The following is a 22,193-nucleotide window of genomic DNA, read 5'->3' as shown; positions in this document are numbered from 1 at the left end:
AGTCCGGGAAATTAAGTCTTTTTTTTTTTTGAAGGATCGTTCACTTTGTGATACAAAGCACAAAGTTAGACCGACTTTTTCCAAAAGCACGTTAGCCACTCAAAAAAAAGATGAAAAAAAAAGTTGGGAAAAAATACATAAAAAATCTGCTTTAAGTAGCATGTGAGGGGTCAAAAATGGCCCCCACAAAACTATGGTTTAGTGATGAGTCATCCCTTTTCACAGTTTTTTGGAGTCTGTTTTTAGCCCAAGGAAAGTTTTCCGTGCAAAACAAATGCTTGCAATGGATTCAGAATCATGAAAAACCCCTAGTTTGACCCCTCACATGCTACTTTAATCAGATTTATTTTTTGAATACATTTCTTTCCTGTATAGTAAAGTCAATGGGACCCCAACTTCTTTTTTGAAAAATGGTGGCCATATTACATTTTCTTTGAGTGGCTAACGTGCTTTTTGGAAAAAGTAGGTCCTGAGAAAACTTTGTGCAAAATGTGGTGCTTGATCACAAAGTGAACAATTGTGTCACTAAGTTCCCAGGCTGAGAGACCATTATTAAACATGAATGCCAGCTTTATTTTTTTCATCTGTTCTGGGCATGTAGCTGTCAAATTTATAATCACACAATGGGTCAGCATTTCCTCTGACCTTATTGTATTCGGTTTTTACTGATGAAAAGAAAAATCACCAAAAATATAGATTCACAAATCTCTATAAATGCAGCACAAGTACAAGTTAAATCTGATTGAAACTTTGGCACCTATTCCAAAATGAATATAATGTGTGCCACTTAAACCAATTCGTTCTATATATTATATTAGCTGCATTAAAGGGATTTTTACACATAGTTGGAGTAGTAGTGTGGAGAATTAGCATACTGTGTACAGTGATTCGTAATCTCCTTAAAACAAAGCACAATGGTATAATCCCCTCCACAGACATTCAGGGTCAACACTAATATTGTTTCGATTTGCTCTGCATATTTCTAAACAAAACAAAAACTCACAATTTGATGCTCAACTGAAACATTAAAGAGAGAGAGAGAGTGAGAGAGAGAGTGTGTGTGTGTGTGTGTGTGTGTGTGTGTGTGTGTGTGTGTGTGTGTGTGTGTGTGTGTGTGTGTGTGTGTGTGTGTGTGTGTGTGTGTGTGTGTGTGTGTGTGTGTGTGTGAGAGAGAGAGAGAGAGAGAGAGAGAGAGCATCACAAGAAATGACAACTTACCTAGAAAATGATTTGATAAGAACAGTTGTTTTGGGTGATAGTAAAAACTGATGATGTTGATGATGAAGATGTTGATGATGATGATGATGATGAAGATGTTGATGATGCTGACGAGACGATGACGACACCGATGACGATGATTGTAGGGAGTGAAGATGACAATGAGGAAGATGCAACAATAAAATCACAACAGAGCCTCTGGACCAAACACAGTGGTCGCTGAACAGTACTAATAGGAGTAGTTTCCAAAGACAAGAAAGAGAGTGAGGTGGTAGTCCTGGTGTCTGTAGGGAGGCAGGGAGGCAGGGAGCAGTGAGCGTGGACTAGGATGGAGTGGCAGAGTGCCAGCCCTCTTGTACTAGAGCTTGGTTTCCATTCCACTCCCCCTGTTACACTCCTTTTACACTCTTCCCACTTCTGCTCCTAATCCTCATAAGCCACCTTTGGCTGACATCCCTGTAGTCTGCTGCCAATACTGAGTACGAGAAAAACCCTTGTTCGGACAAAGTTTGTAAGACTTTTAGGATTTTGGGGCTGATTTTACTTAGCTTTTAATTAAATCTGACTAAAATACTGATTTTAATCGAATTAACCTCCACTTACACGTAAAAGATCATAGTGATTAAACACTTTAACATAACACTTTCTCATACTGTAGTTGCTCATAAGATAACTTTGCATTTTTGGCAAGACAGCAGGTCATGCCCTGCGAACACAAGTCTCTGACTGACTCGCCTCGGGCAGACATGCGCTGCTGACTGACTGACAACAACCTAGCCAACTGAGCATGGGTTTGCCGTTTGCTTTAACAACAAATTAGCTGATCTTACAGAGGTTGTCCCTCCAGGCTGTCTATCATAATGACTGGGGCTGCTGCTACAACGAATACATGCAGTACGTACCGCATGTATACTTTACTGTAGTATTATGCTCAGGGGCATAGTTCCGCCGATTTAAAATGACTCCAATACGGAACTAAAACTTCCTATGATTGGCCGCTAGTTGCGCTGCTTTCCCCCCCGGCCGATCGCAAAAAGATTTTTTCTCCATTGGACCCCATTCATTTTCCCCTTTTGTTTTCTAACCCTAATTAACACTTTCATACATACTTTATGGTTCCTATCGCTAGTTAAAAAATGCCTTTCAATCACGATGATATGCGTTTTGTGAAAATAAGGTCCCATTTATTTTAAAATTGATGATAAAGTTGTGGGGGGGGGGGGGGGGGGCGTGGCCAACTAATATACTATGCAGCCGGCTGTGTTCTTCTTCGTGTGCTGTATTTCGGGAGGCTCCGACCACATTCTCCCATGTATCCCTGCGGTTGCACATGACCGTTGGCAGCCAATAGCATCCTCTGATGCCTTTACAATCTATGATGGCAACACCCATGCCAAGGACCCATATTGTGTCATTTGCGCTGCATAGAAACCAATGGCTTCGCTTTGTCAATATATTTTATACAGTCTATGATTGCGCTACAGTGCAACTACTAGCCTACTATGCCCATTTCTACTACAATAGACTTGGGAGAACTGGAAACATTATCTATGAGCACAATGTGAAAGTATACTGCAACCTACATTTTCAATCCAAAGTAAAAGATAATTTGTCATCACTCGTCAATAAACTAATTTGAACTTGTAATCAGAATCCTCTATTACAACCAAGTCCCATGCCTTTTCATAATTACAAGCAATCCCAAAACAATTATTGCCATTGTTTTGGATCATTATTGCATATATATTTCCTCTGGACAGCATGCACACACCTGAGAGAGTTAGATAGAGAGAGGTAAACAGGTCAAACAATGCTGTTAACTGCTTGAGCAGGACTAGCCTGGGGACAGCCTATATACTAATGCAGCTAACTAGTAATGTTTTAACCATATAGGTTTTAACATGTGTGGGGATGAAGTCTAGCTCCAGCTAGGCTAGAGCAGGACAACGTGGGAGAGGGAAGTCATAGTTTATGGACAGTATTACAGGCAGAAAACACTCTGCTTGTAATATCGGCGTGTCCAGGTTTTGGTATTGGCCATGGATGAAATTGTCTAAAACAGGGGTCTTCAACATTTTCAGGCCAAGGACCCCTTAGCTGAAAGACAGATGAAGCAGGGACCCCCTCTACATATTGTATAAAACTGTGTTGCAGATTTTCATTGATTTCATAGGTTCATAGATTCATAGACTTCACTATCACCAGTGGATTTGTGTTAATGTGTTTTTTTCATACATTTAATCACTTAAATCGTCGATTGCAAACTTGACCTATCACTCGGTACTTGGTCTGCTAATTCTTTACCTCCACACCCAACCTATTTGCAGAAAATAGCCGATCTACAAGCTCTCAACGCCCTATTTTATGCAAAATTCTCCTCAAAATAGGGATGCGAGGGTTCAATTTGTTAATCTAAAAGAATTATCCTATCACACAAATCTTTTGGTGGCCCCCCTCTAGTAACTCTGAGGACCCCCTGGGAGTCCCGGACCCCCTGTTGAAGAGCCCTGGTCTAAAACTCTCCCACCCTCTCTCTCTCCATTGCTCCTTCTCTCACTGTATCTCCTCTGTCACTGTTCAAGCTATGGTCTGGGGCTGGGCACACACACGTCCATCCGCCTGAGACAACTTGATAGCAGATTCAATTTAATATTAAACGCCTCATGTCCCAGACTCTTCTCCCAAACTGTGGAACAATCTCCCCGTTGCAATTAAAACCGCAGACTCCCAATCTCCCGCCGTAATCTGAGAAACTCACCTCTTCAGAATCCACTTCTTTAGCCCGTAGCACTTGCCCTAGCCTCCTACGACCTCGCAGGCTTATGCAAAGGCTAAAATGGAGACTGGCATCCTACAGTGTGTATTCATTTACTTTTTGGTTAGACTGATAACAGGTTCTTGGTTTACCTATGATATGCATTACTATTTCTAGGCATTTTATGTATTACCTTGTGTGGCGGAGAGAGTCGCAGCCCCAGCCTGAAGCCTCAAAAGTCTAGTATCTGCCCTCGTTCCATAGGGATATATCCCTTTGGTGTAATGGTTAGGATATTGGACTTTCAGGCGGGAGACCCGGGTTCGAAGCCGAGTGGGGAGGTCCGGATCACCTCCTTTACATTGGTGCTGTGACCCGGATCCGGGCTTCCCTGTAGGAGGAGGTCAAAGGGGGGGGTGAGTGTGGCAGAGAGAGTCGCAGCCCCAGCCTGAAGCCTCAAAAGTCTAGTATCTTCTGCCCTCGTTCCATAGGGATATCCCTTTGGAGTAATGGTTAAGATATTGGACTTTCACGTGGGAGACCCGGGTTCGAAGCCGGGTGGGGAGGACCGGATCACCTCCGTTACACTTGCGCCTGATGCCAATACGACACATGACTCAGTCAGCAACAACACTTGCTGACTGAGTCATGGTGATGTGAACGTGACATCAGAGGTACACCCGCCGGCCACTCCTCCCATAAGCCAATCCTAGAGGATAGATGAGTACAATGGCTTCTTTTTTAGCATGCTAACTTTCCAAGAAGAGTAGTTTCTATTAACTTACGGTAGTTCAGAAACCTGCCTACAACAACATAGGGATTCCACTGTCCACCAATGAGATTCAGAGCAAGTACTGTAGTAGTGGTTCCATTAGTATGAGGAGCCACGTGAAGTTTTCCTTTAAAACAGATCCCAGGCTATATACTGCACACTACAGGAAAAGGAAATATTATGCAAACAGACTGATGTGGTAAAAGTCTTGTAAATTAACAGTGTTCTTGATTCAGTTTTTGATCCGATCAGATGGGTTAGAAAAAGAGGTTGGGCCTGAACAGTGGAATTTCTACATGAATGGTTATCTACTTTGACGTGAGTGTTCCTGATTGAACTATAACTATAAAAATCTAGTTCATACCAACTATAAATGGCGAATGATAAAGTTATAGTTATCTTAGTTCATAGTTATAGTGCTCAGATGTGAGAGACATGACAGATAAACATGTCTGCCATGGAGAAAGTTATGTCCTGGATACATATCACTAAGATGGGCAGTAATCAATATAATATTGTGAAACATAATATGGTGAGTCAGCTTTGTTGATTTGTTAGCACAGCCCTTCCCCACACTGACAAACAGGCTGTTTGAGATCATGCTAACTGGCCATGGTGTGGTGGGAGTCTGTCTACTCTGGCCAAATGGAAGAAGTGATTTCAATACAAAACTAGAAGCAGTGCTCTTCCGAGCACAGGTCTCCACCAGGCCGTGCGTCCTGGTGGTGCTACTGTATAATAGGCCAATGTAAAAAGGGTGGCATATGCTCTTCACCATAGATCTTTCATGGCAATCGGACGCTGCATGCATGATTTGAAGCATTGTGTTACAAAAATGTGTTTTGCTAAAGTCTACCTTGGTGAACGGTTGGGCTTGTAGAGTTCAGTGGTAGTAAGTGGCAGTAAATTCCTCAGTGTTTACTAAACACTGAGGAATTTACTGCCACTACTGTTTACCCTTGCATTGTGTTAGAAACCTGCTGACACTTTTGGCGTTAGCGGGTCAAACTTGACCTGTGATTTAACTCAGCCCAAAATACTACAAAATAATCATTTTGATATTTTTTTCTCCCCCACCTCATATTTGACTCGCTATGCGTTCATATCCAGGTAAAACAGTGTTTTAAAATATTATTTGGGGTTAGGGTTTCATCCTTCAATAGTTAAAGGAGCTATAGTCAACTTTTTCTTGAAAAACGGATGCTAAAATAAAAATAATGTTTCGAAAATATTCATACATTTGTTTCTATTCATACATGTGTTTCTATTCAAAAATGACCACAAAAATTGTAAAATAATGATAAAATAATCATTTTGGCCATTGTCAGACCGACACTTTGTTTACATTCTAGTCTATTCTTTGATAGTGTTAGACTAGGATGTAAACAAAGTGTCGGCCCGACAATGGCCAAAATGATTATTTTATAATTATTTTACGCTTTTTCTGGTACCGTATTTTCCGGACTATAAGGCGCACTTAAAAGCCTTTAATTTTCTCAAAAAACGACAGTGCGCCTTATAGTCCAGTGCGCCATATATATGGATCATTCATTGACATTGACATTCCCTTTAGCACAGCTCCATCTGTTGGATGCATAACGCAACGGTAGCGTATAGTCCGGTGCGCGTTTGAAAATAGACCATTCATTGACAGTGCGCCTTATAGTCCGGTGCGCCTTATAGTCCGGAAAATACGGTAATTTTTTAATTGAAACACATATGAAGCTTATTTTTTTAATAAAATATTTTCGAAACATAATTTTTATTTTAGCATCCGTTTTTCAAGAAAAAGTTGACTATAGCTCCTTTAAATGTACAATGAGAATTTTTACAGTGTATTTGTTCACTCTAACTTCTAGTGACTCTACAAAGTGATCATTGTAGCTAGCAGGTGATCATCAGCGCTTGTGGATGCCCAGCACATGCCTTCTCCGTAGCGGGAGGACAATGTGGTCCATTGAGCTGAAGTCACCTGGGGTGAATCCTCTCTCCTCCCTGTGACATCACAGGAGCAGCGCTGCACAAAGGAGAAGGCCAGAGGCCACAGCGCACAGCAGTCTTGTGGGCCGGCGAGGAGAGACGCACGCGGTGACGATTTGAGACCATCACATGTACGAGATATCATATCGTTGCTGTCGGGATGCATTTCTACTTCGTCACACTAACAGCAGGGGTCTTCAACGTTTTCAGGCCAAGGACCCCTTGGCGTTGTGAGCATGCTCACATGCTCACAACGCCTCGCGATCGGCTATTTTCACAATAGATTTATTTATTTTTTTCAACTTCGACTTTCGACTTTCTCTGATGGGAGTCGACTTGTGTAATGAAGTCGACTGAGTCGACTTTTTCGTTAATGACCCTAGTTTACATAAGTCAGTCTTTCAAGTCTGTCTTTCACATATCTATATATCTTTATTTATTTATTTATTTATGCCATGAATAGTTTTAATCACAATAGGGATGGTAGGGAGGGGGAGCTTAGGGGGAGCTAAGCCTTCAGCATGAGACTGATGATGGAATTAGTGGGAGAAATATGTAACAAAAATAGGCTAATGTGTTCACTTCCGGCAGAAAGCGTGAAAATTTGCACCTAGGGGTATTTTTGTGCGCCGAATTCAAAGATTGACGGTCCCAAGCACTTTTCCCATGGGATCTGGTGGCTATAATTCACTTACCATACTAGGGAAAAAAGACCCCCCAAATCTTCTTTAAATAGCATGTGAGGGGTCTATCTAGGCCTAGGGGGTTTTCATGATTCTGAATCCATTGCAAGCAATTGTTTTGCACGAAAAATATTCCTTGGGCTAAAAATGGACCCTATACAACTGTGAAAAGTGATGACTCATCACTAAACCATAGTTTTGTGGGGTCCATTTCTTGCCCGAGGAATGTTTTTTGTGCAAAACAAATGCTTGGAATGGATTCAGAATCATGAAAACCCCCTAGATAGACCCCTCACATGCTACTTAAAGAAGATTTTTGGGGGGTCTTTTTTCCCTGTATGGTAAGTGAGTCGTTGTCTGGTATCGCGACGCCCCAGCTGCCTTAAAGTTAAAGCTCCAAACAGCCCAAAACAAACTAATTAGGGTTGTGCTTGGTCTCCCTCCTCTGACCCACCTTACCGATCATCACCACGAAAGCGTGGGATGGCTCAAAGTAGCTGACATGGTGTACCTGACCTGGTGTACAAGATACACTACACCTCCAAGATTCCCATGTACCTGACAAACTACTTCTTAAAGGACCTACACCATGAATTTTCACTTTTTCTATTTTAAAACCTTTTTTTGGGGTCCCACTGGCACCTTCTATCCTCACAAAGTCCTATTTCTGACCGTTGTGTCTTTCTCTGGTTTTGGGCAGACAGAGATGAAAAGCTTTCCACGGGTTCTCAGAACAGTGCTGTTCTGAGAGTTGACGAGAGTGACGTCACTCTCGTTTCCCGTTTTTTTTTCAGTCAAAAAAAAAAAAAATCAATTTTTTTTTTTCAAAACTTTTTTTTTTCAAAAAAATGCAATGCAGAGTAAAAAAAAAATTTTTTTTTTCAAAAAACTTTTTTCAAAAAACTTTTTTTTCAAAAACTTTTTTTTCAAAAAACTTTTTTTTTTTCAAAAAACTTTTTCTTTTTCAAAAAACTTTTTCTTTTTCAAAAAACTTATTTTTTTTCTGGAAAAACCCCACTAGATGCGCCCCTGAGCAAACAGAGGCCGTTTTGGTATTGCAGCTGGAGAGCCTCATTATAGTAGAGCTAGAACAAACAAAAAGAATGGTCAGAGTGTTTGTTGAGGGTTAAAACCTGTCTAAGACTCAATTTTGAGCATATATTTATACAAAAAATATAGTTTTAAAAGCATGGTGTAGGCCCTTTAAAGGTCAAGGATGTTCACGATCACAACACCAGAGGCAGCTCCACTAATCATCATCAACGTAGATTTAACACTAAACAAGGCTCTAACTCGTTCTCCTGCTACACCATCAACATGTGGAACGCCCTTCCTCAAGCCCTAAAGGAGAGCAAATCCCTAGCCTCCTTCAAAATTGGTATGAAAAGTCACCTTCAGACAGCTGCTACCCGTGACTTGTAAATAGATTAAGCCCCCATGCTCCCCCCCTCCCCCTTTTTTTTTCTTTTTTCTGCCTTTGTATTTGATGTTATGCTTTTGAAACTGATATTATCCTAGATAAAGTACTATGTTCTATCCGTCTGTCTTTCAATGTTATATGAGATACTTAAAGTGTGGTTCCTGTGGAAATAAGCCTCGGCTTTCTAGGATCTCCTTTTAGTTGACCTTGTACCAGTGATTTGTACTGTCATGAAACTGTACTTGTTTCTATTGCAAACTTCTAATAAATTCTTCAATCAATCAATCAGTGAATTCGAGAAAAGTGCTTGGGACCGTCAATTTTTTTATTCAGCGCACAAAAATACCCCTAGGTGCAAATTGTCACGCTTTCTGCCCGGAAGTGAACACCTTTTTCACATATTTCTCCCACTAAATGCCAGGGTCTTTGAATGGGAATACACACCCACACACACACACACCCCTGGGAGAGGGGAGAAAAAAAAAGATGATGAATCTGGAAGGATCCATTGAGAGATAAACTAACACACAGGAGCACTGTTGCAGCATGTCCCACCCTGGTGCTTTCATAAATGCTGATCCTATAAATATAGAGAAATAATAATGAATATGAAGGGAAGCTTTAGTTTTATTAAAAAAAAACTAAATTGCACAGAGAAATATGTAAACAAAAGTCACAGACCGTTGGACTTAAGCAGCGTGGATCACGAGGGGATGAGGCATGCATGGATCAGACCTACTGTATGAGCAGACCCTGGGAGGGAGGGGGGAGGGAGGGGAGCAGGCAAGTGCACACATAGACATCAAAGGGGGCTTGAGAAGAAATCTTGAAAGAAATCTAGAAAATAACATAAATGTTTCCATATGTTTGCAAAAAATATATAATTGGGCTAATTAATCACATGAAAAGAATGCTCCTGGTGTATAAGGCTGGGATCTCAGTGTGAGATGCAGCCCTTTCTGTCTATACTGTGGTCATCTTGTCATATTGAAAATCAATAAGTGTCTCTCTGTGCCGACCGTGGGACCGCTTGCAGCAGATTATTAGAATTGAAGTCTGCTGTTCGAGAAATGCTGGTTTGATGGGGTCGTGAGAACACATACCGTGGCCAGATTGCAGGACTAGGACCGTGTAATTACAAAAATAACGTGATCTCTTGAGTGGTACAATAGCCTATTTTTCGCTTTCTCTTAGTCATAATGTATAGCTTAGTATTGGATCCGAGGCGCCAATGGGGATTACTTTGATTGCTCTTCGCTAGTATGCCTGGCACGTAGTGGATCTATCATAACCACAGCTTACAGTAGGCCTGCCTACCTTACGTGTTCAAAGTATCAAGAATCTCGTGCCAGTAAACCATGTGTGTAGTAGTTCCTAGGAGTGCCTTGGCGTATTAATTCCTGGAGTCTTTAGAGCAGTGGGGCGAGGGGATACCCTGGGACATAGCAACGCTGTTGCTGACATATTTCCGACAGCACATGATCACTGGAATCTCAGACACCCAAATAGAAATGAGTGAGGAGGACGTGTATTTATGCAATCAAATAGAAATGTTAGGTTGTGCAAACAGGGACGTTGTGGTCATTTTAACACAAAGGATAGAGGTCTCCTAGTAAGACGCCTCAGGGCGACAAGCGACGAGGTCGCGCCATGTCTTGGCCGTCTGGGCAGTGATGTATATTGGACCAGTTACCCATTATGGAGACCCCTGGTACCCATATATGGAGATCCATGTACTGTATATGGAGATATGCTGTGAGACCCCAAACATGCTTACTCAGTTTTTCGTTATGTGAAAATCCTCATACAATCATGCATACAATCTCTTTTATGCCCATACATAGAAATCCCTGTCTGAACCAGCCACCATATATGGGCATTCCCATATGAAGTCCTGTTAGATATGGGCTTGATGACACCAGGGATCTCCATATATGGGCATAAAAGAAATTCTGTTAGAGAGGTTCGCATGACATCACAACATACAATCCCTTTTATGCCCATACATGGATATCTCTGTCTGAACCAGCCAAACAGATATGGGCTGTCTTCCTCCATATATGGGCATTCCCATATGAAGTCCTGTTATTGCGACCGTAGGTCGCAGTTTAGTATGTGAACCGTCACAGCCTGACCGTATCTCTGTCTGTCTGTCTGTCTGTCTATAACGCCTGACACTGTGGTTCCCCTGACAGGTCGCAATTAGCCAGTAGCTATGCCCCTCCCCTAAAAGCTTTTGTCCAATGCTAGCTTAGCAACCGGCAGCTTGCCAAGGCTGTTGCCAAGCCAAACCTTGGCAAGCAGGAAGTTATTCTAAGCTAGCATTGGACAAAAGCTTTTTGGGAGGGGCATAGCTACTGGCTAATTAAATACAACTTAAAGACAACAAGAATATTGTTCTTTGCACAGGTTGTTGGTACATTTCTATTGACAGCACAGAAAATATATGTGCTTACAGCTGCAATCCATAACTCTGGAGAATTAAACCCGTTTTTTTAGGTAATATTTGGCCAATGTTTGACCATTTTTTTTATATTAAAGTCTGTTGATTACTACTAAAAGTCCTTAAATTGTCAATTTAGAACTGTGCAGATACCCTGTACACTTACACATACAGTATGTCGGTTTGTATACTGTTGAGTGAGAAAACAATGTTGCACATTAAGAAAATCATTAACCCCCCCCCCCCCCCCCCCCCCCCCCCGCCCCTGGGGGTCCCGAGACTCCCGACTCACAGTTTGAGAACTACTACATCATTAGGCCATGGACCTCAGAGTAAAGCCCTTGGCACACAGGCGCGTTTATCTGCAGGGATAAAACGGACAATTTCATTTTTTTAAAAGAAAACAATGATTCTCTACGACCTCATGCACACCGGATCCGAATTAGCCGTGCGACGAGTGGCTGCGGCCGTGCGTTTTTTTCTCGATCGAACCCAGTTCGATTTGTGCGTCTTGTCGCATGCGGTAAAAAACTCATCACTTTTATGACTCCTTTTGGGATCCGCAGCGCCGATTCCGCACAGCATTGCACACCAAATCCAATGCGTTTTATTCATACAGCAAACGGAAGAAACGCAACTGTCCTGTGTGCAAAGGGCTTTAGAGACCTGCAAGGCTCCATTCGAATGAACACAGACCTTTAATTAAATGGCCATTTGACTCCTAACTAATGGTTTAGCTGGGAACCCCTGGAACGCCCCCAAGCACCACATCGGCTACTCATCTCTCACTCTCTCTCTTTTTCCCGCCATCTGGAGCTGGGCGGACATGGCATTGAGAAGCACCTGACTCCCACTAGTGTAGTATTCTTTGTGATTACAGTATTCCTGAGAAAAAGAGCTAAGACTACAAAGAATGCTAATGATTTTTAAGCCAAATTAAGCCATCTTAAAACACAGGGTCTTTTTTTTTTTTTACCCTCCGCCCACTTCTCATGGAAGGCTGCACGTGTGTGTGTGTGTGTGTGTGTGTGTGTGTGTGTGTGTGTGTGTGTGTGTGATTGAGGGGGGGGTGGTGGTCTTCTCTCTCTCTCTCTCTCTCACACACACACACACACCCACCCACCCACCCTTGTTAGCACCCCAAGAGAGCTTATTAGTGGCTGATACACAAAGAATGCGTGGTGCTGTCTGTGTGTAGTATGAACAATGAGACAAATTAGAGAGAGGGTTTTAAACACTTAAACCCTGTATACTTGGTTGATCAGAGTCCCCTAAGGCAGTGGTTCTCAACCTGTGGGTCGGGACCCCCAGGGGGGTCGCCAAATTAGTTTGGGGGGTCCCCAGATGATTGACTTAATGTGCAACATTGTTTTCTCACTCAACAGTAAACAAACCAACAAGTTTTACTGTATAGAGGGTATATGTACGTTTCTAAAGTGACAATTTAAGGAGTTTTTTTACCTACCTCTAAAATGACAAATTAAACATTACCCAAATTGTCGTATTGTCAATTGTCAAAACCATGTCATACAAAATGTAATTGCCTCAACTCTTAGTGCTCGTCAGGGTGGGGGCTCCCTAGTTAAAATATGATTATTTTGGGGGTCGCACCCTGAAAAGGTTGAGAATTAACCACTGTCCTAAGGTGTCTGTACTACTAGGCCCCCGCCTTCTTTTCCATTGCACCAAATATCTTCACTGAAAACAGTCAGTGTACATGCTCTGTTGTGAGCTTGTAGATCGTCTATTTATTGTTCTCTTCTGGTTTCAACTATTGTATTGCATGTATATATTTTTATTTATTTAAAGGTGATACACCATGCATTTAAAAAGTCTTTATGTCATATTGTTTATGTCCCAAAAACGTTTTTCAAAAGGTTTGAGGCTAATTACCACTCCTGAATAGAGAGCCTCTCTCATTTTTGAATGGCTCTCAGAGCATTTCAGCTTCTCAAAAAAAATCTTTCACAATCGGCAGCAAATCTGGACAGCCTGTTTTGAGAACCCGTGGGATACTTTTAACCTTCGCCTTCTCAAAACCAGAGAAAGACACAACGGTCAGAAATGGGACTTTGTGAGGATAGAAGGTGCTAGTGGGACCCCAAAAAAAGGTTTTAAAATAGGAAAAGTGAAGTTTCATGGTGTATCACCTTTAAGACAGTGTTGATTTTTATAGCTAATTTTGATTTAGTTTTAGTTATAGTCTTTTGAATAAAATTTATTTTAGTTTTAGTCATAATTTAGTCACCTGAAAAGTATTAGTTTTCGTCTAATTTTAGTCGACTAAATCTACAGTTGATTTAGTCAACTGAAATGTATTTTGGCTGGCCTTGATGGCATCGTAATGACTGATTTTACACTTGGTTACATGCTGAAAATAGCAGATCTACAAGCTCACAACGCGCTTGTAGATCTGCTATTTTCAGCATGCAAAGCTTGAGAGCAACCAAACATAAAATGACTCTTTTCTCCACTAGTCCCTCCCTAACGTTTTAGTCTAGTTTTTATTTTGTTGACGAAATTGTCAATATGTTTAGTCTTAGTTTTAGTCATCACAGCTTAGTTTTTATTTAGTTTTCGTCAGTGAAAAAAATGCAGTCGACAAACATTTTTAGTCATAGTTTTAGTCGACGAAATCAACACTGATTTAAGACCACCACATTTCCCTACAGAAACCCATCATCTCCTTGGAGCCTGGACAGGGCAGAGTTCAACACTGAGGTAATTATGGGAGATTTCCTTAATCCCCCAGAGCTGACAGGAATGTCCCACATCATCGTACTGTGACGTATGAGATATTCCATCCAAACATTCTGTTCTAAGCCAAATCAAAAGAGTGGAGAACAGCTCAAATTGAAACGAATCTCTGACCTGACAATTGGCTCCAAATTCCTCTGAGCACATTGCAACACTAGATATTATGTTGAATCTATAGGGTTGCAATACCTCCCACAGGCAGCCAATGCATCCAAACAGTTTATTGCTATCTGATTGTATTATACAACATCAAACTCACCAATATTCACCAGGTTAGCATTCACCAGCGTTAGTTTTACTGAGGTTAGGGTTAGAGTTAGGGTTAGGTTAAGGTTAGGGTTAGGGTTAGGGACTGTAATGGAGCGCTCCCTACATCCGGTTCAGCCAATCACAAGCTTCAAAAATGGGTCCATAATCACGCGACAGGCAAAATCTTTTTCTGAAAGAGATGACTTGGAACAAGTTGGAAGCCATTTTTGTCTCGAGTGAACCAACACACTCTGGTCAAGACAGTCAGTCGTGGTATTATCACACTCTTCTAGAAAGTTCACAGGCTTGAGTTTACTTTACTTTGTATCCTATAGGCATCACTCCCTCAGTCCCTCCAGGAGATAAACACGACCGTCGTTCGTCTTCTACTGACTGGTTTGTGTTGAACTTCAGTCTTCAGCAGCGGCGGCGGACCGTACACGCAAACTACGCATGCTGTGTAGGGCCCCGCCGACCAAAAAGGCCCCCCACCGCCCCCTCCTCAGCAGAAAAGAACTACTGCTGCATGGTTAATCGTTTTCAAACCGAAATCGCGATGCGAAATCCCGCGATTAGCCACGGTTTCTCTGCGGAGTAGACTTCCCAAGCAATATGGAGACGTTTTAATTTTTGAAATCCCTTCATAATTGACTAAGGAATGGCACACCACTGAAAGTGAAAGTGAATTTGGCACAGTGGCCACTGTGCAGGACTCTGCCAGTGCGTGGGAACTAGGGGTGCTGCAGGTGTTCCAGCACCCCATGGGGAAGTTTTCATTTTTTTATTTAAATAAGAAAAGAACAAATCAAACATAGCAAAAATACGTTGCCTGTTGTTGTCGTTTTTTATTTATTCATTTATATATATATTTGTATTTATATATATATATATTTCCATTATAAAATGGATTAAAAAATTATAAAAAATATTAGGCCTATTATTTTTCAAACATAGCAAAAATACGTTGCCTGTTGTTGTCGTTTTTTATTTATTCATTTATATATATATATTTTATATATATATATATATATATATATATATATATATATATTTCCATTATAAAATGGATTAAAAAATGATAAAAAATATTAGGCCTATTATTTTTTCAGGAAGGCCCCATAGCAGAATCACGCTTAGGGCCCAGAAACGGCTCTGGTCTTCAGTCATATAGGCCCATTAAAACGACCATGCATCTTCATAAACTGTGGATGCATGAAACAAATAAGCATTCATATCACGCACAACATAAATTAAACGTGTAAATGTATTGCAATTGCACACATTAGGATGTAGCCTACTGTAACAGCAAACCTCAACAAGTGCACAAACTAAATGAACCTTGAAAACATACCTCGCTAGTCGCTACTTGCCCTCCCACGTTATCTCAGACTTGTTGAAGTGCAGCAGCCCGACTGAGGTGAAGGTCAATTAAACTTCGTCGTACGACTGGAGGTTGTATTCTTGACAAATACCTGTCTGGGGATAGCACGGCAACAATGGTGATCAAAAAAGTAAATCAAGGAACAAGATTCCTGGGCAGAAGCTCCACTTTTTTCAACAAAAGTGCCCCTCAGGACTCTTGCTGGGGCCCTCATTCAGTCCCACTTTGACTACGCTTGCACCTCATGCTACTCAAACATCAAAAAGCCACTAAAGACTAAGCTCCAAACCTCCCAAAACAAACTGATTCGACTACTTCTCGACCTGGGGCCCATGACCCATGTTTCTCCCACACATTTTGCTAGCTTAAGTTGGCTCAGCATTGAAGACAGGGTTAAACAAAAACTAAAAATGGGATTGACTTTGAAAATAGTCAACACAAATCTGCCCTCCATCCCCTCAGTACCCGCATATCTGACCAAACATCTCCAAAAACACCAGAGGGAGCGCACACAATAATCTGATAACACAAACCCATAAGACAAATATGGGTAAATTCTCCTTCTACAACACTGCCACCCAGGTGTGGAATTCCTTAACTACCTCCCTTAAAACATGTAGCTCGCTGGCATCCTTCAAAACTGCCCTGAAAACTCATCTTTCAGGAGGCCAGAGAAGGAGGTAGTTATCACGTCTCCCATAGACAGGCGAGAAGTGAGCACACACACATGCGTGCGCACACACACACGGTAGATTTGGAACTATCCGATTAACAACCTCACAACATGCCGCAATACGACAAATTATAAAAGTGAAACATTTTAACAACAAATGGTGTACAGGGGTCTGTGGCAAAACAATATATTCAGATGGGTGCCCATGGCCAAATACATGTTAATGTGGGGGGCTTTGACATAAAAAGGTTTGAGAACCACTGCTATCTCTAGCTTACACACACATTATTCCAAAAATTCAGCAGGTAACAAATTAGCATTAACAGACAACGCAAATTGGGGCCCTCAGTCTTTTTAAGTTAAATTTATTAACAGAAATGTATTAACATTTAATATGCAGGAATGAGAACCTTTCGTGATTACATGGCACAATCATATTATATACATTCTTTACGGAGACAGTGCACAAACGTTGGTGTTGGGGGAAGGGGCGACCTTAAAACGTCCCTTCAGTGGGGTTTCTGTTGACGTGAGCTGAGTGAGAAACACTGATAGTTTGCGTTTGTTTAAGTTAAAAAGGTTCTTATAAAGAAACGTCTGCAAGAAAACGATAACACTACTCATTCGTCGCACACCAAGTTTTTCTATATACAATCTAGGGACAGGTAATTCACGCAAACTGACGGGAGATATCTACCACAGTGCTAGGCTTCTTTGAGAGCCTCGAATTCTTTTTGTTTCTTTTCATCATTTAACTCTGGAAACACGACGGAAGTCTGGAAACACGAAACATGTTTCATGAAACACGAACCGACACGTGTGCAGCCGATTTCTCCCACTTTAAAGAAACTAAAAAACAATAGCAAGACCTATGTTTCTTCTCCAACATAAAAATGCTTTCAAAGCTAATTGCACGTTTTGTTTATTTTTCTTCCACCTCACGTTTTTTTGTTTGTTTTAGTCTTAGTAGAATGCAGGTATGAACGTGTGTATTTAATACGTGAGATTAACACAGTCTTTTTTTCCTTTCTTCTTTCCCCCCCCCCCCCTCAGTGGCAGTTTATTGGTTGCACCGCGAGCTCAGTGCCCGGTCAAGTAGTCTTGGGTGGAGTCCGAGGCGAAGGAGTCGGCGTCCTCGTTGTCGGAGTCCTCGCTGCTGTCGTCGGCCGCCGGCTCGCCGGACAGGGCGATGCGCGCGTAGTCGTCCGTGTCGATGGACTTGCAGAAGTGGATGGCGTACTTGAGCTTCTCCTCCAGCACCTGCTTGCACGAGTACCTGGGCAGCTTGAGCAGGAAGAAGCAGGTGTAGGACTCCGGGAGGAAGTGGTCTGGCGGGTTGTACTTATCCAGCACCTAGAGTACAGCGGAGGCAATGGAAAGAGTCACACGTTGATCCAGCCTGCATTAAAGCAGAAATAAGCAGTTTTCTGCTGAGCATAAGCAGGAATCATGCAATTGCTTATTTTTATTTTTTATTTTTATTTTATTATATTCAGGCGGCTAACAATGCTCCCTAAAAAAACCTAGTCTCTGTGGCGCTTCGAGGAGCCGCACTCTACCTCCAAAACTAATATTTTATCTGTAAGAAGCTCTGTCATTAGCAGCTCATTGGTGCATGAACCAGCCGACCAGGGCTAAAAGGATTGACAGACAGGTCAACCAATCTGAACAAGAACAAGAGGTGGTCCTGATTGGGCTGTTATTTTGGATGGGCATCCAGTTTAATCGACCAATGACAGAACTTCTCACAGATAAAAAATAATAGTTTTGGAGGCAGATTGGAGCCCCAGGAAGTGTCACACACACAACATCTTCCTAAACTTTCTTTAGGAAGCATTGTTAGCCGCCTGAATAAAATAAAATAAATTAAAAATAAAGATTTTCTTTTTTAAATAAGCAATTGCATGATTCCTGCTTATGTCAGCAGAAAACTGCTTATTTCTGCTTTAATATCGTCCTTGTCGGGTGGAACCTTGTACTGTATGTCCAAAACAGTTTGTTTTGCATTTCTCATTTTAAAAATGATCTAAACTAGTGAAAATAGCCGATCTACAAGCAGCACACAACACCTGGCACCGCGAGGCGTTGTGCGTGCTTGTAGATCTGCTATTTTCACTAGTTTTGTGCGACGGTCTTGTATGATGGAGCAGGGCTTTACTTTACGAAAAGAAACGTACAAACTTGAAACTTGGAGATACAAGGTTTCTGCCCGACAGTGACGCTATGTACATTTAGATAGGTGAACATCCACACAAAGGGTTGACTGAAAACTGTTTAACCAGTTAAACCTACAAAAACACACACAGGTGTCGTGAATGAATAGATACATAATGTTTTGGTATGCCAAATAGGGGAAATAGACGAGCTCACGCATCAGCTATTTTCCCAAAATCTTCAAATAGTTTTACATACCCGTATTTTCCGGACAATAAGGCGCACCGGACTATAAGGTGCACTGTCAATGAATGGTCTATTTTCGAACTGTTTTCATATATAAGGCGCACCGGACTATAAGGCGCACATAATAGACGCTACCGTTGCGTTATGCATCCAACAGATGGAGCTGTGCTAAAGGGAATGTCAATATCAATGAATGATCCATATATAAGGCGCACTGTAGTTTTTTGAGAAAATACGGTATTTGGGATATTTTTCTAAAACACAATCCTTATGATGGTACAAAATATTTTCAGATCAGGGATCCGCTGCGAAATACAAGTTAATTTGTGGGTCCACGACATGAAAACGTTTGACAACCACTGCCTTAATTGTGACTTGTGTGTCAAACCATCATGGCGGTGGTTTGGCGCTGGTCTGGCGCTGCGGATGGCTCACCTGCACGACAAAATCCCGCCCGCGGAAGTCAGCGATGGTCCGGGGCAGACGCGTGCGTCCCCAGACGAACCTGAGGAACAGAGACCTCTCTGTGTTGGAGAAGGACTCCATGACCTCCCAGAACCACTGGATGAGCGGCGCCGTGGGCTCCACGCCCTTGTAGGTGGCCACCGACTTCAGCAGGTGGAGAGGAATGTCAGGGCTGCCACACACCTGGAGGGAGGGAGCAACGGTTCATCATTACACCGGTGATTCTTCGATTTCAAGGACCCCCGGTTTGATATGCATCAAGCCATACATGGGCAACTTGCGGTCCGAGGGCCACATGCGGCCCGCAGGTTGATATCGGAATACTGATATATTATTTATTGTTGCGACCGTAGGTCGCATTTACGACCAAAACCTCCACCGGCTGTCCGTCTGTCTGTGAGTCAGTCACACTTTTGCCCTGCTCATATCTCCACAACCGTTGCCCCCATCCATGCCAAATTTTGCACACACACTCCTTACCTGCCAAACTACAACCTCCAAGGACCCCCGGAGCTCCAGGGACCCCCAGGTCCCTGGGGGACCCCCAGGTGTAAAAAAATGTCCCTCCGTGAGTCAGACGTCACACGTCACACTTTTGCCCTGCTCATATCTCCACAACCGTTGCACCCATCCATGTCACATTTTGCACACACACTCCTTACCTGGCAAACTACAACCTCCAAGGACCCCCAGAGCTCCAGGGACCCCCAGGTCCCTCGGGGACCCCCAGGTGTAAAAAATGACCAAATGTGCAAAAATGACCAAATGACCACCCCAACGGGGCTGCTCACGGGGAATTCCTGGGGACCACCCACTCCTGGTGCTCCAGAACGGATGCAAAAGTGGTGGCGCCCCCAGTGGAGGACCCCCTCCACTGCAGCTCACATAAAATGCCGTAACTCCGGCTAGGAGCGTCCGGGAGAGCCGGGGCCGGTACCTATTTGTCCGCCAAGGCAACGCGGAGACCCCACCCCTCATTTCTCACATGCCCCTCTTCTAGCGCCACCTTCAGGCCGATTTTTAAAACACATTTTTGGACACTGCTCCTACAGATTTTGCCCTAAAATCACGCAAATCACTACACAGCATGTCTACACTCATCTCATCAACATGGATCAGGAAGATTTTGGAAAAACACATTTTTGCCCTATTTGTGGAGATAAGCGACCTACGGTCGCTTATCTCCCGATTAGGGAGTCTTACTGGTTTTAGCTGTTCCAATAGAGGGTATGCGCAGGCATAAAGTGAATGGCAAATCGAGTGGCAAAGAGAGTTTAACGTTGTTTAATGCAATCAGTTTTCACATGGATGTGAAAACTGATATGTTGATTAATGTGCTCTGTCCCTGACAAATAAATAAATAAATAAATTGGACGTTTCTGTTTGGATGTATGGGCTGTCAAGGCCAGAAAGTAGTTTCTTGCCACTCAATAGGCTTTCCCGCATAACTTACGGGTATGATGATGATGCGCATACCCTCTATTCCAAACATGCAAACATGACCCTCATTTATTACTTCAGTCTATATTAGTAGCTTTTTTTAATGTCCAGTGTAGTTAACATGCAGTAAGTACAACTAAACGCATTTGAAGTTAAATATAAATTCTACTTTTTCCAATTCAAAAATTGAAAAAAAAATATATATATATATATATTCAGGATTCAAATAAAAAAATAGACGATCTACAAGCTCAAAACTTGTAGATTGGCTCTGGGAAGAAACGCTTTGCACCGCGTTTTTAAGCTTGCAGATCTGTTACAACGCTGTAGTACGATCATATGAAAAACACAAAAAGTTAGAATATGGCGAGAGGAGATAAGGGACAATGTGAGCAGTGTGTTTACCATGGTCTCCAGCTCGTAGCCGGTGAACAGGGAGAGCAGGGGAACAGGCACCACTCGAGCCATTCCCTCCCGCACGGCTGACACCTGCTCGTCAAACTCATGGAGCCTGCAGGGAACACGACACACACACACACTCAGTGGGGAGAAACACAGCTGCAGAGAGACATGCTAACGAATGCATGCGTGTGCGTGGGCGCACACAGACAATCTAGGCATTTAGCTGATTCCTTTATGTGCAGTAAAAATCCTAAGTGTTCATTTTAATTGTTAATCCAGGAGATATTCTGTTTTGTAGTTTGGTGACATGTGGTCCCATCCAGTGCATTTTAACTCATTGACTGCCCTATCACCAGTTTCCCCGAGTTATCCCATTGCATGTTTGACCCCCATACCAACCCCATCTTTGCATTTGAAGAAAACATAATGGCTGCTATCTTATGAATGCCTGAACGGATTTCCAGCAGGATTCTTTTGTTTGAAAGCTGTGAACAGCGTGCACACACGTAGTGCATGATCTATGCATGGGCGTGCATGATCCGTGCACTATGAATTACATGGAAGTCTATGGAGACTTGTGGCATCCTGGCACTTTGGCAGCCATTTTTAAAATGCAGCAAATGAGTTAATAATACTGTACAAATGTCTTGAGCTCCATTCCGGATATGCTGCTAGTAGCAGTAGCATACATTTCAGCTCATCTTCTTTCCCGCTACTACTGGATTAACTCTCAATGTGGTTTAGATAGATATGGAATTCAAATCATAAAGGTTATTTTAGGTGATAAGTGTTAATCACTGCACACACTCAAGACACATGTTAATTTGGTTCAACTGAAAAAAAGAAACCGCGTAGTTTCTCACCTGTAGTTTATTGCTAGGCGAACGTACTCTGCCCGGTTCTCCAGGGTGATGTGAGAGTATTTGGAGCTGAGCTGGATGTCCTGGCCGCTGGCGTTGGGCACGGTGAAGGGCAGCGTCATGGCCTCAAACTCCTCGGCCGTGGCCTCGTTGTCTCGGATGTACATCAGGCCCGGGATGAAGTCCTTATCCACCTGAGGACGCGGGAAGCACGTCAGCACTTTGTCCTTTGTGTGTGTGTGTGTGTGTGTGTGTGTGTGTGTGTGTGTGTGTGTGTGTTTGTTTGTTTGTTAGC

The 22,193-nt window shown here is 42.4% G+C and overlaps 1 protein-coding gene across 12 annotated transcripts in view; it reads right to left on the bottom strand.

Annotated features, from left to right (window-relative positions):
* Positions 1 to 17,373: 17,373 nt before the first annotated feature.
* herc2 (HECT and RLD domain containing E3 ubiquitin protein ligase 2) overlaps positions 17,374 to 22,193 on the bottom strand; it is a 181,587-nt gene continuing 176,767 nt past the window's right edge. For all 12 annotated transcript variants that reach the window (XM_080732028.1, XM_080732030.1, XM_080732029.1 and 9 more), the window contains 4 exons: positions 21,902 to 22,092; positions 21,042 to 21,147; positions 19,167 to 19,379; positions 17,374 to 17,684 (listed from right to left, as the gene is read on the bottom strand). In XM_080732028.1, coding sequence (XP_080588154.1) covers positions 17,412 to 17,684; positions 19,167 to 19,379; positions 21,042 to 21,147; positions 21,902 to 22,092 — 783 coding nt within the window. In that variant the 3' untranslated portion in view covers positions 17,374 to 17,411. The remainder of the gene's footprint in view (positions 17,685 to 19,166; positions 19,380 to 21,041; positions 21,148 to 21,901; positions 22,093 to 22,193) is intronic.

Source organism: Nannobrachium achirus, assembly GCF_963921795.1.
Source record: "Nannobrachium achirus genome assembly, chromosome: 1".
Lineage (NCBI taxonomy): Eukaryota > Metazoa > Chordata > Actinopteri > Myctophiformes > Myctophidae > Nannobrachium > Nannobrachium achirus.
The sequence above is the reverse complement of the archived record's forward strand: the minus strand, read 5'-3'. Positions and strand labels throughout refer to the sequence as shown.